This window comes from Trichoderma citrinoviride (genome assembly GCF_003025115.1).
Source record: "Trichoderma citrinoviride strain TUCIM 6016 unplaced genomic scaffold BBK36scaffold_3, whole genome shotgun sequence".
Taxonomy (NCBI): domain Eukaryota; kingdom Fungi; phylum Ascomycota; class Sordariomycetes; order Hypocreales; family Hypocreaceae; genus Trichoderma; species Trichoderma citrinoviride.
The window spans coordinates 2242467-2259842 of NW_020194711.1; the positions used below are offsets into that span (position 1 = coordinate 2242467).

Below are 17376 nucleotides of genomic sequence, written 5' to 3' on the forward strand. Positions count from 1 at the left end.
AAATAAATATCTACAATCAAATCGTCGACAAAAAGAGTCATACGTAGTAGTTCCAACAGGACTGAATGCCACGCTCTGCCAAACACGATATACGAAAAACGACGCTCTATACATAGGAACCATCCTGACGGACACGTGTGCCACAGCACACCCATCACTTCCTCAGCCTAGTGGACCGACGACGCCCTTCTTCAACCACTGCTTCTTTCTTAGGGGCAGCTTTTGGTTTCTCTGCCGCTGCTTTGCCCCGTCTCTTCTTAGCAGGCGGACTCACGTCTTCCGGCTCCTCGGCCTCTTCCTTGATCGGTGCCGCCGCCTGCTTCCGTGATCTCTTGGGCTTCTTCTCCTCGACCGCTTCTTCCTCTTCCTCATCATCCTCTTCTTTCGGCTCCTTCTTTACGGCCTTGCTCTTCTTCCCGGCTCCGCCCTTGTCAACAACAGGCTCCTCCTTCGCGCCGGAAACAACCGCCCCCGTCTTCTTCTGCACGCCCGGCGCATAGCAGCTCGTCCTCCCGCCGACCGTGATGAAGGCGATCTTCTCTCCGTTGGGCAGCTCCGTCGGCGCACCCTTGTCGCCCTTTCCCCAGCGGTGCTTGAAGAGCCAGTGGTCGGGGAACTGGTCCGAGTCGCCCAGCTTGTCGACGGCCAGCTGGCAGACGTAGCGGATGGCCTCGTGCAGCCTCTTGATCTCGGCGTCGGAAAAAGTGTCCGAGTACTGCTCCGGATGGAGCTTGGCCTGGTAGAGCGTCTCGTCGGCGACCCAGTTGCCGATGCCGCTGATCATGGCCTGGTCGAGCAGGAAGGCCTTGACGGGGACGTGGCGGCCCTTCATCTTGTCGCGCAGGTACTGCTCTGTGAAGACGTCCTTGTCGACGACGGGGTCGGGCCCGTTCTCCACGAGGGGGGAGTGTTGCCGGATGGAGTCGCCGGGGCAGTCGACGAGGCGCACGCGGCCGAATCGGCGGGCGTCGGTGAAGGCGACTTGGACGGGGTCGTTCTTGTCGTCTGTGGTGAGGTGGAATTTCCAGAACTTGGGGGGCCATTGGGCGATGTCGCTTTCTTTCATCTTTTTGTAGTAGTTTGCGTATGCTGTCCTTTCGCCGTTGATGTGTACCCAGCCTGTATACGGAGCGTGAGATGTGTAGTTGAGGAGGTTTGTGTAAATGTATAAGTACTTACCGGTCATGCCGAAATGCATCACCAGATGAGGTGGTTTGTCAAACGTTATCCTTTTCAAAGGTCAGCGAGCAATACTATCATAAATGACTTGTTTCCACATACCAAAAGTATTTTCCCTGTGAGCCGGCAGAGATGACCTGGTAGAGTCAGTACATGCAGGACATGTCGAGCTGGAGACCGGCTCTCATACCTTTTTGCCTTTCAGAGCCGCTTCCACTTCTTTGCCGCTGGTCCCGACCTTGCCAAACACACTATTGTCGTCGATAGCCGCAGCGTTGGCAATGGTCTTTCCGACCAGCCGCTGGCGGAGATAGTGGACGATACGAGCAACTGGATGATGTTAGTGGGAGAGTTCATCTGACGTTGGACATGCGGCTACGTTCCTTCAGCAATCTCCGGCATCTTGATATCAGTAACGAGTGATATCACTTGAAACTTCAACTTCGACTGTAAATTATCGAGACTTGTGATTAGTTCATAAGCAACTCCAGCAATCTCATCCACGTCTTCAGCCGCGCCTTTGGGACCCTTCGTAAGACGCGAGGCAACGCGGAATCACGTGCGCCGCTTACACTAGCAAAAGCTCGGGTCCGCCCACAGCCCCACCCGGCAGAAAAAAAAAAGCTATGAAAACATTTCTGCCGGAGCTTTTTCCATACTCTTTTTCTTCCTTCCACCAATTCGCTTCTGCATTTCTCTGCAGAAAGCTGCCCAGGCAAAGGGCTCAAATGGTAAGTTGTGTGTGCTGCAATTTTTCTCTGCTTTTACCTGCCTCCAGTCCACCTACCTGATGAAACCCTAAATCCGCAAACTAGAGTCTTTGACCTCATGGAGTGAAAACACCGTTTAGCACGTCAGTCTGAAACCATGATCGGACAGCTGCAATTGTTTCTCTTTGTCTGCAACGAGTTGGGCGCTTTTGCTAACTGTCTGGGTAGAAGATGAATGCCAAGTGGTATCGAGCTTGAAGACCTTTGCCGGCGACGTCGCGCTGTCGACATGCATTTTTGGTAGGCTACCCTTTTGTCCTTTCTCTCCGCTTTCGCAACATGATGATCAATTTCAATCAATATACGCTGGAAATTACCGGCTGAGTTATCCTTTGATGATATTCTTAGGCTATGACTGACCCTTGCCTCTCGAAAAACTTTGCTTGTTTGAACACAATTCCTGGTGGCATTGGCTAACTCAGGACAAACAGATTCACCTGACAAGGTATGCCGCTTTGATGCTACATCTCCTCAAACCATCCGATGTTAGATGATGAAACGGCACTGGGCTCCGATTTTATAATGAGCAAGACACGCCATTTTGCGGCAGGCCTAGAAAACCTCGCCCACTGATTCTATCACGTCGATGTCACAAGCTGGATCAACGGAGGCTGGATATCAGGGCTAACTCTCGGTATCAGTGTCTAGTGATTTGTACTGCATGCATCGAAGGATGCAACATTGCGCTTCTTGTCTACTCAAGGTAAGCTTTTTGATCGTTTCTGTCTTATTCAAGCGTCATGTGATGATTTTAGATGACGAGTCCTATCCGGGTTTCCGATGAGGACAACAACCTAACTACCATTCATGCATTTCCTGATCCATGCTCCAACCTCCTGCCATTGTTCTGCTGAAGCCTGTATATTGACTTTGGCTAACATCTGAAAGTGATACTGTTAGTTTGCCCGCAAAACCCCGTTGCACCCCAGCTTTTTCGTGATGAGCTCGAATAAACAATGACAAGCATATGTCTGAGCTTCACGCGACGAAGACAAAATGTTCGGAACTGATCAGCAATCATTCGCATCACGCTATGGATTTGCAAAGCTGAGCTACTAGCTAACTGGCTCCCAAGATGTCAAACCCTTACGTGGTGCCTGTCGCGTGCGATGTCATAGGTAAGCATTTCTCCGCCCGTTTCCTTTGCTTCCCATTCACATGATGTACAAATATCACGACGGTCAACTTAGCCATATGCTCTGATGATATCGCCTGTGACAAGGCACTTTTACCCTGATAATTCACCTTCTCTTCATCCCTTTGTTGCAAATGCTTGTTCGGCATTGTGCTAACAGATGATTGATCAGATATCCAAACCCAACATCAGTTTGATGTGTATCCTGTACCAAGCGGTACTGGCCGAAACGCAGCTGTCAAGTGGCAGCTAGAACTTGTCATGTTCTCAGTCCACGAAGTGTGTACTGCCGTAAATTCAGTGCGCGCCAAGGGACTATTGCACAGCCAGTCCTGGATCGTGCCGTCGAGATATCGAGCAGCTCATCGCAGCCGGGATATTTGTTCCCAACCCTACTCTCAACCATGGCAATGCTTAGAAAAAAAATATACAATTGATGCGGAAACTTTCCACTTTGCTCTACCCTGCTGTGAATGGTGTTGCATGCGGTTGAATATGAACTGAGGTAAACATGTGAGGTCTCATGATCTACGACTGGATAAAGCACTCGAGCAGAGGCGCTCTCCCTTTCCACCCTTTGCCCTTCCTGTCATGGGTAGACTGAAGGTTTCTATGGACCGACTCGGAGGCTGGAGATGGCGAGAGAGCCTCATCGCAAGTTACACACACAAGATCCGACGGCGGGCACCTTGAAAGCATTATGTAAACGGGACTCTCGTCACAGACGACGAGGCTGAGACCGCGGAATTGCGGATACATGGGGCACTTGTGCGTAGGATCTGGGTCGTACTCGGCCGGCGCTTACAACAGCACCAGCCAACATTCTATCTAGGCGTGTCCGATTAGGTGGGGGGCCGGTATAGGATGGACATGTGGCGGCCGATGGAAGCATCCATTTCGTCTTCTGTGACATTGGTCTACGCCAGCTGTGCGGCTCTGAATTCATAGAGGGCGAGCCTAGATGATAGGTGGTGTGGCCGCGTATCAGTCCGGCTGATGACAAGCTGGAAGCTGCTTGGGGTCGGAACTCTGGAATCGATCAATGAATCGAGTCGCGCAAACTGTTGGCTCGTCGTCTGTTAAGCGCCAAAGAAAGATGACCTCTAACCACTCAGAGTCAAGCGAATACATAGCTTGCCGAGCCTAAAGGGTTGGATTCTATACAGGCGAGTTAGTACCACCCGTACGTGTACAAACGGGGGACTCGTTGGGGGCTGAGCGAGGACAGGTTCAGATGCAACCTCTTGCTTGATTACTGGACGATGTTATGGCAGGATCGTGGACTACGCCAGGATAGAGGCAGAGCGAGGACGCTAGATGGGTTGTTTAGCGCCGGCGACCCGGGGGGCTGCACGAGGTTGCGCACAGAGCATGTGTTGAGGAGGTTGCCGAATTCAGGGGCTTTGATATGATGATGGTCGTTATGGTCTGTAGCTCATTATACGAAATGGATTTCTCGGGGATATACAGCATTTGGGTGAGACCGATTTTACATGGTCTTTACGGAGTAGAATAACCATGGTTGAGCTCCATCTCGCATTCGCTACAGCACTCAAGATCAGCCCCTGCTCGTTGCTCAACCCAAGGCTGGCTGGATGGGACACACACCGGGGTTGTTGGTGGGGACGACAAGCTGCTCTTGTAAGCGCCGCATCTGGGGCGGGAATAAGCTCAGTACATGTATCTTCTGTTTGGTCTGCCATCTCTAACTGCGGGAACCTCATTCGATGCATCTCTCTCTCTAGCCCAACTCCCCAGCTCTTGATACTGGTGAACTCCCTTGACAAGTTGTCGTATTGCCTCCTATCCTTCGTCTTATGGCTACGCCGCTGCCTAAACTCTGAACTTCGTACGATGAGAACTGTTGCAGGACAACCCAGGCTGTGTCAGCGCAAGTCGACAATCATTGGGTCGTCAGGTCGGAACAACGCAGGCTGAATGGCTCGGTAGCCCGAAGGATGCCATTCCTGGTGACTTCTTCTTGGCGTGGTGTCGCCCTCATCTGCAGCTCCAGGGGTCAAGGTGCCGCTTCGCCCTATGAGAGTTGACCTTGTCGCGTTGAGGCTGGGCTTTCATGCTCTTCAAGGCGGCAATGGTAGTAACGATATGGATCTCGCGGCATTGGGCCTTGTCAATGGGCTATGCCTACACGTGGGATGGGAGCCGCAGGAGGGCTTGTCATGTTGTGTAGTTCATGGCCCGCGCTGTTAGTATTTGTTCTGGCGCTTCTGTTCCGTCGTTGCATTTTACCACTCTAATCTGTGACAGAACTGTGTGATGTGGTGCTTCTCTTGACCTCTTATTTGGAGAATCGGTGGCTTTCCTGTTAATTTACTTATTGCCGCTCACTCCGTACTACTCTCTCTATCCACATTATCAAGGCTTCTCTCTGAGGAGAAAGGCGTCTCGCCATGGCCTTCACAAACCAGCCGGGCACGTTGCTAGGCCCTCTGACGACGACATGGACCGCGCCCGCGTCGTGCTCAATCTACATGCCGCCGTGCTCGACATGCGACCAAGGGTTCCGAGCCCAGTCCTGCAACGCCGTCAGCGGCGGCCAGGTGCGGGACAACACGGCGTGCTGGCCGCCGGTCACAAAGGGCGTTGCGTCCCCGAGCTGGCCCTTTGTCGGCTGGGGGTTCTACTCGCCCGGCCTGGCGTGCCCTGCGGGATACACGACGGCTTGCACGGCCGTCTATGGGCAGAGGCCGGAGTGGGATACGCAGTTTACGCTGGTGTCGTCTGAGACTGCTGTGGGATGCTGTCCGACGTACGTAGAGCCCCAAGCCAGTGATTTGATCATGTTCCTGGGCAGACAAGACGAGTTTGGGAATAGCAAATATGAAATGGAGGTTTGACTAACACGCTGGGTTCGAATTAGGGGCTTCTCATGCGCCAACATCAACGGAAACACATGCATCGCAACGGCGACGTCAACATCCATCCCGACTGCCTTCTGCGACGGCACCGATCTTACCGATTCAGCCACTGAGACGTTTCCCAATATCGTCACAGTCACCCAGACGAACTCTGCCGGCGCCGATGTGAGAGTATCGACGTCGACGCGGACGACGATGATGTTGTACGCGCCCATGTTCCAGCTCAACTTCCAGGCAAGCGATTTGCCTGCCTCGACAACCGCCTCCACAACAGAACCTACATCATCATCATCACCGTCGTCATCGACAAGTTCAGCACCGGATAACGACGGCGCGTCACACTCCGCAGGAGGGCTCTCCAGCGGAGCCAAAGTCGGGCTGGGCGTCGGGCTAGGTCTTGGAATTGCGTTTCTGCTCGCCTTTGCTGGCTTCATATACTACTACCGACGGTCGAGGAGGGTGCAGTTGCCGCTGGGGAGTGAGCTTCCTAATAGCGAGGTTTCTGAGGCTGCGCATGATAGCCCCAAGGTCGTCAAGCCGCAGTCCCAGGTCTATGAGATGGGGGACTATTATGCGCCTGCGGAGTTGCCCGGTGATGGTCACGGAGGGGACCACGGGGGGCAGAATGCGTCGAGATTTGCTTGATGAAAACTGAAGAAAGAAGGTGAACTAATGGTATTAAGGATGATTCTTTTGAGAGAGCTGCGTCGGGAACAGGAGCTTCCGAGTCGTACTCGTATGTTTCGCGGGACAGTATGATTCCCGGGACGCCGCGGGCTCCGTTGAAACGTACGGTGTAAGCGAGACGGGGTTGAAGCTTTGACGGGTTGCATTTTGTTCTTACTCTGGATACCATTCCACGTGTTTCTTGGCGAAGAAAGGCAGACTCCGCGGACTCCGTTGATATTTGATGTACGATGTAAGCAAAACGGGGGTTTGAGGCTTGAATGGGCTGCGTTTCTTTGTTTCCTTACTTTGGATACCATTCTACATGTTTGTTAGCGAATGAAGAGAGGCAGGGATAGTTTCTGTATTTGATTTGTATTTGATCCTGAAATACTGGTTCATCATGTTCCTGCCGCATTCGACTACTCATCTAATAGATACTTATTCATCAGCAGGGTGCTGTCTCCTCCCCACTGGTGATGCGTCAAGAGGGGCGCAGACATGTTTGTCTGGGGAGGTAGCTTTTTCATGACCTTTTGAGCTCGGTGATTTTTCTATGGTGCCTTCTTGCAATTCCCCATCTTGATTGAGGATGGTATGATACGTCAATGTTCAGCCATCCTCGTCATTGATGGAGTTGTAGTATTCAGTGTATTTCAGGTGCTCACGCAAACGCTGCTAACCTGGACTTGTTCGAGTGTCGTAGATTTCCAGATCTGAACGAATCCGAGCACGTCAATCAACAGTTACTAACAAGATTTAGATTTCCTTTCCCCTGATTGCTTCACCCCACAAAATAAGGGTGCGAATTACGCGCATCTCGACTTTATATCTCAACAAAAACTCTCCGGTTGTTGTGCGAGCTCAGTTGACAGACGATACTATCCGTACCTTATGATCATGTATAGTTGGTAGAGAGCAATATAGGTAAACACTATCTATCATGGTCTCATTGTCAAACAGATAGTTACCCATTAATGAAACGAACAACACAACTCACCATTGGATCAATTGCAAAGACCGAGTCAGTCCAAGACAAACCAAAGCCAAATTAAATCCCCCCAAAACGGCCCCCATTTCGGGCCTCGAAAAACTGGAATCCGTCACCGCCCCCTTTCCACAGCTGCTAGGACACACGCTCTAGCCCGTATTCGTACTGCTGGGGCCGTCACACTGGCACCAACACCAGCCAATCCATGCCGGCCAGGTGTTGTTGATGGGAAGCACACACTTACGATGGAAAATCTCTTTACACAAGCAAGATAGAAGAACACAAACACCTTGGCGGAGTGATATAAGCCAATTGAACCCCTCTCCCCTCTTCCCGGCTTTCTTCAATCTTTCTCACTCTTTCTCTCCATCTCTTGCTTTGCAACTCTCTTCATAATTTGCACCTGTGATCCCTCCCGCAATGAACATGAACGACTCCGTCAAGCAGGCCATGGCAGACCTGCCGCTTCACCCCTTCTCGCCCTTTGCCATTGAGCTGCCCACCTACGTCGCAAACACCCTCTCGGCGCCCGTGCTGGTGTCCATCTTCGCGGCGGGATGCGCCGTCATCTTCCTCGTCACGTACGGCATCGTCCAGCGGACGCGGCCCTCGATGAGCGGCGGTGACCTGGCCGTCGCGCTGTGGTTCGCCCTCTGCGGCTGTATCCATTTGTTTTTCGAGGGTGAGTGACAAATAAAACCAGCGGAACAATGGAATTCCAGACGAGCAATGACTTGTCTTGCTCATTCTCTACATCATTCGTTGTAAATATGTGTACTGACACTCGCCTGCCAGGCTACTTCTCCTACAACGCCTTCGACATGGCCAGCAAGACGGACATCTTCGGCCAGCTGTGGAAGGAATACGCCCTCTCGGACTCGCGCTACATGAGCCAGGACGCCTTCACCGTCTGCATGGAGACCGTCACCGCCGTCCTCTGGGGCCCCATGTCCTTCGCCTGCGTCTACTTCATCATCGCCGACCACCCGCTGCGCCACCCCTTCCAGCTCATCATCAGCCTCGGCCAGCTCTACGGCGACATCCTCTACTACGCCATCTGCACCTTCCAGGAGGTCGTCTTCGACGTCGTCTACTGCCGCCCCGAGAGGTTCTACTTCTGGGCCTACTACTTCCTCTGCAACTTCTTCTGGATCGTCATCCCTCTGATGCTCATCTGGCAGAGCGCCAGCGAGACGGCGAGGGCCTTTGCCAAGGTCAAGGCGGCGTCTGCGGGCAAGAAGACGCAGTAAAGACGGGGGATGGGGTTGAAGTCATGGTTGGGAATGAGAAAGGACGATGAACATGGTATAGACAAAAATCTGATGTATTTGGTTGGATCATTGGGATAGAGATCTCAGAGCCTCAGAATCACTACTCATCAAGTGCCGTTAGATAGGCCCTCTCGTTTGGATAATGCCCACTACCCATCAAGTAGGGAAATTGGAAATAAAGAACAATCAAAAACGCCATCGCTATGCAAAAGAGCTCAGATCAAAAGCTACTCGAGTTGACCCTCGATCCCCAGCTTGATGCCTTCAAGCACAGGACCCCATTGGCTGCTTGTGCGCTGTGTGCGAATCTCCCCAAACCGGTCGCTGGCAATCTTGCGAACCAAAAGCGTATCCTTTGCCTTTTTCAGATTCCTTCCGTCACCCGTTGAAAGGTACTCTTCAAACCACTCTTCCTCGGTGGAGTCAAAGGGTAAAAAGGCCAACTCATCCGCCTGAGCTGACTTGCTGCCCAGCGTTTCGGCAACCATTTGGCGGAAGAGCTGCTCGCGAGTATGCTCGGGGAACGTCCGGGAGTAAAGCAGCGCCTCGGTCACATTCGTTTGTGCAATTGCGCCAAAGATGAGCTCCAGCGCCCTCGAGGTCTTCAAGACTGGCTGGACCGTGTGGTAATAAGATAGCGCAAGATCGTAGTCGCCGTCCGCAGCATGCTCGACAAGCGCGATGATGATATCATCCGCAAAGTCGGATATCAGGGATGGATGGGCGACGTATTCCAGAGCCGTCTGGCAAGCTGTTAGCGCTCAATACTCTTGTTCTGCGAATTCAACTGCCACAAACCGAAAACTCGAGGCCGTCCATGTACCACAGCCCCTTCATGAAGATCTCGTAGTTCTGGGGCATGCTGGAGGTAGACGCAAACGTTTCTGATATTGAGACCTGGCCATCGACCGTATCGAAGTCGAGCAGTATATAGTAGAGGAGCGACAGCTTGTGGTGCATGGACATGCTGCTTTCGCAGATCTGCTGGTGGAGCTGTCGAACCCCATTGTCGTTCTTTGGAGGATACACCTTGTCTGGATCAAGCGGCGGTTAGTTCCAGTGACGGATAGGCCATGACGTCCAGACTGACTCTTGGTGATGCCCAGCGCCTTCAGCACACGATCGATGAAGAGCTGCCCGCCCAGCTCTTTGCGACGCGCCTCGATTTCGTGGATGCGTTTGCGGTCGTAGGGCATCTGGGCCCCGGGCGGGAACACTTTCTGGAAGTCGGTATACTCGAGCATCTTGGCGGCTACTGATTGGAGAAGGGGGACGGACTGAGGAAATGAAGGATCGCTTCTTGTCGGTCAATGCCGTCTCCAGAGACAAAGTGAAGCTCTGATCAGTTCTGCTGCTTGCAAGTTAATACTACTGGACTACAAACAGCACTAGCGCCTCTGATGGTGCATGATCCAATGCCTGTCGCGCCGTCACGTGCAGCCGTTCCCAAGCTCGAGGCACCTCATCCACCCTCCACCAGTGACCCCACCACGTTTTGGCTCAGGGCTCTCGTCCAGTGGCTTCAGCGCTAAAGCCTTGAGGCTGTCGGTGGTGGAGGCACGAGGGTACGTACCAGGCCGCCATTGTTTACAAACCACGGGCACGCATTTGGACATTTCCAAACAAACTCACGGCCAGAAGCGCGGGGTCCAACAGCATCGGAATCACGGTCAAATGCAGCCTCGACCAGCAGCAGCATCGTGAACGACACTGACGGCGTCCGGCAGAGCGCCCATCTTGCTGATTGTTTGAAATTCGATTCCTCTGGCTGCCATCTGAGCCTCACCTGCAGCGCCAATCTCTCCTCCCCCTTGGGCTTGTGAGCGACAGCCCACCATCGAACAAAACAGCAATCATGGCTTCTGCTGCAGGGCGGTCGCGTCGCGTCCGGCGCATTGTCCAGTCCGACGACGAGGACGAAATCTCCCTCTCCTCCACGAGTCCCGACATCAAGAGCGAATCGTCGTACGAGGAACCACGGCCAGCCGTCAAGCAGACCAGGACCACGCGCAGGGCAGCTCCAGCATCTGCGTCGGCTTCAGCTTCGGCTTCAGCTGCAGCTCCCGCCGCTGCGCCTCGACGTGGACGCCCAAAGAAGGCGCCGACGCCGTCCGTGACAGCTGATGCCAGCGACATATTGGCCGCTGACGAGATCTCCCAGGCTGATGTCACCACGACTTCGACGAGGAGCCGCGGCCGGCCTAAGAGGCCTCGGCCTGCGGCTGCCTCTGTCGAGCCTAGCGAGCTGCTGGAATCAGCCGATGGCTCTCATGTCGACACCAGCACATCAACGGCAACCGTGCCATCGCGGCCGTCGCCGACGAAGCGGAGGAGCTTGACATCGCGGAGCTCGCTGGCAAGCAATGCATCATCCGGCGATATCCAGAGTCCTCCTAAAAAGAGGACGACCAGAAGGTCGCAATCCGTTTTGTTGGAGAACCAGAACCAGCCTTTGCCAGAGGAGCAGGCAACGCCAAGGAAGCGAGCCGCTCCAAAATCGAAAGCAGCTTCGAGCTCAAGACCGAATCTGGAGTCTCGAGCGACGCCGACGCCGCAAGAAGCACCGCAAGAAGCACCGCAAGAAGCACCGCAAGAAGCACCGCAAGAAGCACCGCAAGAAGCACCGCAGGAATCTCGAATGACGCCAGCGCCTCAAGAAACACCCCAAGAAGCACCGCAAGATACACCGCATGCACCGGCGACGCCTGCGACTCGCTTACCGCCGACATCAACACAGACACCGTTCACTCAGGCCCGGCGACAGTCCACCCCGCCTGCTACTCAGGCGCAGGCCTCCCCTCTGCGAGACGCTACCTCAAACGCCAATGCGATCAAGCTCTCGCAAACACCTTTCAAGCCCGCTCGGCCTATGGATACAATTTTGGAGAAACCAATGGACATCGTGCTCAAGTCCCGGACACTCACGATACCCATTGTCGAAGATACCACGCCAAAGCCTCGCATAGTCATTACGCACCTGGTGCTCAACAACTTCAAAAGTTACGCTGGGCGTCAGGAGGTAGGACCTTTCCATGCCTCCTTCTCATCCGTGGTTGGACCCAACGGCTCAGGCAAATCCAACGTCATCGACTCCCTGCTCTTCGTGTTTGGTTTCCGGGCGAGCAAGATGCGACAGGGCAAGATTTCTGCTTTGATTCACAACTCTGCGCAGTATCCCAACCTTGAGTTCTGCGAGGTTGCTGTTCACTTTCAGGAGGTTTTGGACCAGGCAAGTATTGTCACATTTCTGCATCCCATCGTACAATTCACTAACAGCTTCTTAGCCTGGTGGTGGTCACACCGTAATCCCCGACTCCCAGCTCGTTATTTCCCGCAAGGCTTTCCGGAACAACTCGAGTAAATACTACATCAACAACAAAGAGTCCAACTTTACGACTGTAACTACGCTCCTACGAGACCGCGGCGTAGATCTCGATCACAAGCGTTTCCTCATCCTTCAGGGAGAAGTTGAATCGATTGCCCAGATGAAACCGAAAGCTGCAAATGAGCACGAGGATGGCCTGCTAGAGTATCTCGAGGACATCATCGGAACCTCGAAGTACAAGACTCCGATCGAAGAATCCGCCGCCGAAGTCGAGACGCTCAACGAAGTTTGCATGGATAAGAGTTCTCGCGTGCAGCACGTCGAAAAGGAAAAGAACAGTCTGGAAGAGAAGAAGGACAAGGCGCTTGCATACATTCGCGATGAGAACGAACTCGCCATGAAGCAGTCAGCTTTGTACCAGCTCTACATTCATGAGTGTACCGACAACATCGCTGTAACGGAAGAGGCTATTAACCAGCTGCAAGCCGAGCTTGACAATGAACTCGCAAAGCACCAGGGTAGTCAACAAATCATCAAGGAGCTCGAGAGCAAATACGACGAAGTCATCAGGGAGTTTGAGATTCAAGATAGGCAAACTCAGGCCTTGTCGAAGGAACTGGCAAAGTTTGAGCAGGAGCGCGTCAAATTTGACGAGAAGAAAAAGTTCCTGGAAGACAAGCGGAAGAAGCTCGAGAAGACCATCCGAAACGCTGAATTCTCAGCAGCCGAGGCCGAAGAGACAATCGAGCAGTGTGGTAATGATATTGAGACCAAGTCACACGAGATTACGGCATTGGAGAATATGGTTAAGGAAGAGGAGGCCGAGCTCGCCAACATTCGAGAGAGTCTGAAAGGGAAGACGCAGGTTTTTTCGGATCAGATCGCGGCCAAACAAAAGTCTCTTGAGCCCTGGATGGAAAAGATCAACCAGAAGCAGTCTGCCATTGCTGTTGCCGAAAGCGAAATGAACATTCTGCAAGAAAAGGCGAATGCGGGTGCCGTTGCCCTGCGGGAACTCGAGGCCAAGGTCCACTCCATCGAAGAGGGCAAAGTTGCCAAGCAGAAAGAGCTCCAGGCTTGCCAGGTCGAAAAGGCAAAGTTGACTAAGGAGGCCGAGAAGATGAAGTCCGAGCTTCAAATCCTTTCGGAGCAGGAGCCCAAGATCAGATCAAAGATCTCCACTGCACGCCAAAAGGCAGACGAGGCTCGCTCAAGCCTGGCCAATAACCAGACAAGGGGTAACGTCTTGTCTGCTCTGATGCGGATGAAAGAATCGGGTCGTATTGATGGATTTCACGGTCGCTTGGGCAATCTTGGCACTATTGACAGGAAATACGATGTGGCAGTTTCCACGGCCTGTCCCTCGCTGGACAACTTTGTCACAGAGACAGTCGAGGCGGGTCAGCAGTGCATCGAGCACCTGCGTAAGAACAACCTCGGCCGCGGCAACTTCATCTGTCTGGACAAACTGCGACACCGAGACCTCTCACCGATCCAGACACCGGAGAATGCGCCGCGGCTCTTCGATCTCGTCACGGCAAAGGCAGACAAGTTTCTGCCGGCTTTCTATCACGCTATGCAGGATACGCTCGTTGCCAATGACCTGGCGCAAGCGAACCGCATTGCTTATGGTGCCAGGAGGTGGCGAGTCGTCACGCTGGACGGTGAACTGATCGACAAGTCTGGTACGATGTCTGGAGGTGGCTCGACTGTCAAGAGAGGCCTTATGTCGTCCAAGCTTGTGGCCGATACTACGAAGGAGCAGGTGGTCAAACTCGAAGAGGACCGCGATGCCTGGGAAGCCAAGTTCCAAGAGTTCCAGGACTACCAGCGAGAATGCGAGAACAACCTGAAGGAATTGAATCACAAGATCCCGCAACTGGACACGAAGATGCAGAAGATCGGGCTGGAAATGGAGAGCGCTACGCGAAACCTGGCTGATGTTGAGCGACGTATCAAAGAAGTCAGCCGAGAGTACCAGCCTTCCGCCGAAGACTCCCAGCGGATCGCGGCACTGCAGAAAGAAATAGCCAAGCTTACTGCGGAACTTAAGAAGACCCGTGGGGAGATGTCCAGTGTCGAAGAGGAGATCAAGGCTCTGCAGAACAAGATCATGGAGGTTGGTGGAGAGAAGCTGCGAGCTCAGAGAGCCAAGGTCGACTCCATCAAGGAGGAGATCAAGTCCCACAACGACGACATCTCCAAAGCCGAAGTCCAGAAAGCCAAGGCTGAGAAGCAAAAGGTCAAGCTCGAAAAGGACTACGCAAAGGCCACCAGAGAGCGTGATGCTGCAGTCCACGACCTCCAGCAGCTCCAGGATGGCCTAAACAACCAAGGAGAAAGGGCAGAGGAGCTGAAGGCTCTCGTGGAGGAAGCCGAGGAAGGCCTGGGGCTGAAGAAGAAGGAGCTGAAGAAGCTCAAGGCCGAGCTCGACGAGAAGACCGCAGAGCTCAACGCGAGTCGCGCCGTGGAGATTGAGATGCGCAACAAGCTTGAGGAGAATCAAAAGGTGCTTGCTGACAACCAGAAACGCTTCCGATACTGGGAGGATAAGCTGTCCAAGCTTGTGCTCCAAGATATTGACGATCTCACCGGCAACTCGGCTCCCAAGACTGCCACGGCGCAGGAACCAGAAGAGCCAGAAGCGCCAGGGACGCCGAAAGCTTCAGCCCAGGGCGACGACGACTCGGACGTTGAGATGACAGATGCTGACACTGAGATGACGGACGCGTCAGATGCCGACTCTGAGCACACGGAACATGCCCCCAGCGCGCCCGCCCGCCGTCCCCGCAATCCCCGCGAGTTCCCAAGGTATACGCCAGACGAGCTGGCTGATATGAACAAAGAGAAACTGAAGGGCGAAATCGCGGCTCTGGAAGAAAAGACGCAGAATGTCAGCGTCGACCTCGGCGTCTTGGCTGAGTACCGCCGCCGTGTGGAAGAGCACATGTCTCGCGCATCCGATCTGCAAACAGCCATTGAGCAGCGCGATGCTGCCAAGAAGAGGTGCGATGATTTGCGTCGCCTGCGACTCGAAGGCTTCATGGAAGGCTTCAGCGCAATCTCACTGCGTCTCAAGGAGATGTACCAGATGATCACCATGGGAGGCAATGCCGAGCTCGAGCTGGTCGACAGCCTGGATCCCTTCAGCGAAGGAATCCTGTTCAGCGTGATGCCGCCGAAGAAGAGCTGGAAGAATATCGGTAACTTGTCTGGTGGTGAAAAGACTCTGAGTAGTCTTGCACTGGTGTTTGCCCTGCATCACTACAAGCCAACGCCGCTGTATGTCATGGACGAGATTGACGCCGCTTTGGACTTCCGAAACGTGAGTATCGGCCCTGCAATCATTTCTCCCCCCTAGCCTTCTTTTCCTTTCTGCCGCATGTCGTGGCGATAGGGGTATTTGGCACGCTAACAGCACCACCAGGTCTCGATCGTGGCGAATTACATCAAGGAGCGTACAAAGAACGCACAGTTCATCGTCATCTCGCTACGAAACAACATGTTTGAGCTTGCAGCGCGCCTTGTCGGCGTGTACAAGGTCAACCATATGACGAAGAGTGTGACAATAGAGAACAAGGACTTCATCGAGAGGCCTCAAAAGACGCAGCAGCATCAGAGAACACTGGGAGCTGGCGGCGCCACGGCCACACTGGCGATTAGGTAGTACTGCCAAGTTGTTGTTTTCAAATTTACGAACGGGGACGACTGTTGTGTTGCTTAGGACTGCGATGGCTGATTTTTTTCACGACAGTTAATGATGTATCCATGAACGCATATATGAAGCAGGAAAAAGGGTAGGCGGATATTTTCGGAGCATATGGCTGTGGCTTCTTCCTTGTTTGGGTTTTCCTTTTTTCTTTAACTCTTGCAGACTGTCGAGTCGGATGGAGAAAGTGAGGATATAGCTTTTAATGATTTTTATGAGCAAGCATTCAGGTGAGCCTCGAAGGAAGTTGAGTGTAAAAAGACCGTGCTCCCGTCTCCCCTGGTCTGTTTGTTCTCATACCCCCTACCTCTCTTCCTCTGACCTCTTCCCTTCTCCACTGCTTCTTGCCGCTATCGGCGCAGGAAATGGTCTTTCGGTGAAAGAGAGAGAGGGAGCCCACGAGTGGCAACACGAGTTCAGGTCCTGTTTACTTTCTCGTCTCGCGCAAGCGAAGACACTCGCCTCGAGCACTCGCACCAAGGGGGCGCCTTCTCACGTCTCCCCGAGCCAGAGCCCATAGCTTCCGACTCTCTCTCTCTCTTCTCATCCGACCAACCCCAGATTGGGGAATGCGAGAAATGTCTTAGAAGAAGGAAGTAAACAGCTGGCAGTGCCGCTTTTTCCTCCCTTTCGTCTGATTTCTCGAAGGGGAGATGGTTCGTGCGTTGCGTGCCGTTGCGTCGACGTGTTTGTGCCACGTGCAGCAAGGAGTCCGGTCTCACCCCTTTAGGAAGAGACATTTCAGAAGAGACACAGAGAGGACAGAAAACAGAGACAAAGGTGAGAGAGAGTGCAGGATCTCGCGTGCATGAGACAAAGAGATGGTGATGGGGTTGACTTTTGCTTGGGATGGTGTTGCACGACGTGGGATGTTGTGTTACGGAGGGGGAAAGAAGAGGTGGGCATGGGATGGGGTCGGAAGAGTGGGAGAAGAGAAGAGGAGAGGGAGGTTTTCTGAGATGTTGTGGATGGAAGAAGGGATTGCGGCTGAAGGTTCTTTCTTTTGGGCGGCGTTTTGGACTGTGTTGTGCTTTTTGAACTGAAGACTTGGATACAGCTTCAGGAGTACGGCCGAGAGAAGACAGAGAGCGTTAGAATCAGGAGCTGGACGGCGGAATAGAAGGGGTGACCATCTTGAGTCTGACCGAGACAGATGCAACGAAGATTGCCGGTTCTAGGCTCTGGCTGAGGGGGTGCTTGATACGGGGGTGAGGACTCGGATCGGATATCCAGGGCCGACTCGGAGAGTCCTTCTTTTTTCCTGTCAAAGTTAGTCAGGGGCTGCTGAGTTACGGACACACGGTGTTGTCTCGGTCCTTGAGGAGCTGAAGGATGGCGAAGTCGTGCGAATTGTTCAGCTCTGGTGGATAGATGCTACCAAATTCTGCCATCATGTATTTTCCATATACGCACACATATATATATATGTATATGAACTAGCAGAATGCATA

At 53.2% G+C, this 17376-nt stretch overlaps 5 protein-coding genes across 5 annotated transcripts; 3 read left to right on the forward strand and 2 right to left on the reverse strand.

Annotated features, from left to right (window-relative positions):
- Positions 1-154: 154 nt before the first annotated feature.
- Positions 155-2184, reverse strand: BBK36DRAFT_1166935 (hypothetical protein; the record flags this gene model as incomplete). Its single annotated transcript, XM_024894984.1, has 7 exons — positions 155-229; positions 275-1119; positions 1180-1229; positions 1282-1316; positions 1370-1509; position 1752; positions 2107-2184. 7 exons carry the CDS (start codon positions 2182-2184, stop codon positions 155-157), a joined length of 1224 nt encoding a protein of 407 aa, XP_024752382.1.
- A 3311-nt stretch (positions 2185-5495) lies between these two features.
- BBK36DRAFT_1192995 (hypothetical protein) lies at positions 5496-6608 on the forward strand (the record flags this gene model as incomplete). The annotated part of the gene is made up of 2 exons (XM_024896792.1): positions 5496-5854; positions 5966-6608. 2 exons carry the CDS (start codon positions 5496-5498, stop codon positions 6606-6608), a joined length of 1002 nt encoding a protein of 333 aa, XP_024752383.1.
- A 1462-nt stretch (positions 6609-8070) lies between these two features.
- On the forward strand, positions 8071-8870 carry BBK36DRAFT_1113404 (Emopamil-binding protein; the record flags this gene model as incomplete). Its single annotated transcript, XM_024889908.1, has 2 exons — positions 8071-8302; positions 8416-8870. The coding sequence occupies 2 exons, from the start codon at positions 8071-8073 to the stop codon at positions 8868-8870; spliced, it is 687 nt and encodes a 228-aa protein (XP_024752384.1).
- A 248-nt stretch (positions 8871-9118) lies between these two features.
- BBK36DRAFT_1113432 (hypothetical protein) lies at positions 9119-10135 on the reverse strand (the record flags this gene model as incomplete). The annotated part of the gene is made up of 3 exons (XM_024889913.1): positions 9119-9634; positions 9690-9925; positions 9982-10135. The coding sequence occupies 3 exons, from the start codon at positions 10133-10135 to the stop codon at positions 9119-9121; spliced, it is 906 nt and encodes a 301-aa protein (XP_024752385.1).
- A 1394-nt stretch (positions 10136-11529) lies between these two features.
- On the forward strand, positions 11530-15883 carry BBK36DRAFT_1193006 (RecF/RecN/SMC protein; the record flags this gene model as incomplete). The annotated part of the gene is made up of 4 exons (XM_024896793.1): positions 11530-12129; positions 12176-14782; positions 14966-15541; positions 15644-15883. The coding sequence occupies 4 exons, from the start codon at positions 11530-11532 to the stop codon at positions 15881-15883; spliced, it is 4023 nt and encodes a 1340-aa protein (XP_024752386.1).
- Between the last annotated feature and the right edge of the window lie 1493 nt (positions 15884-17376).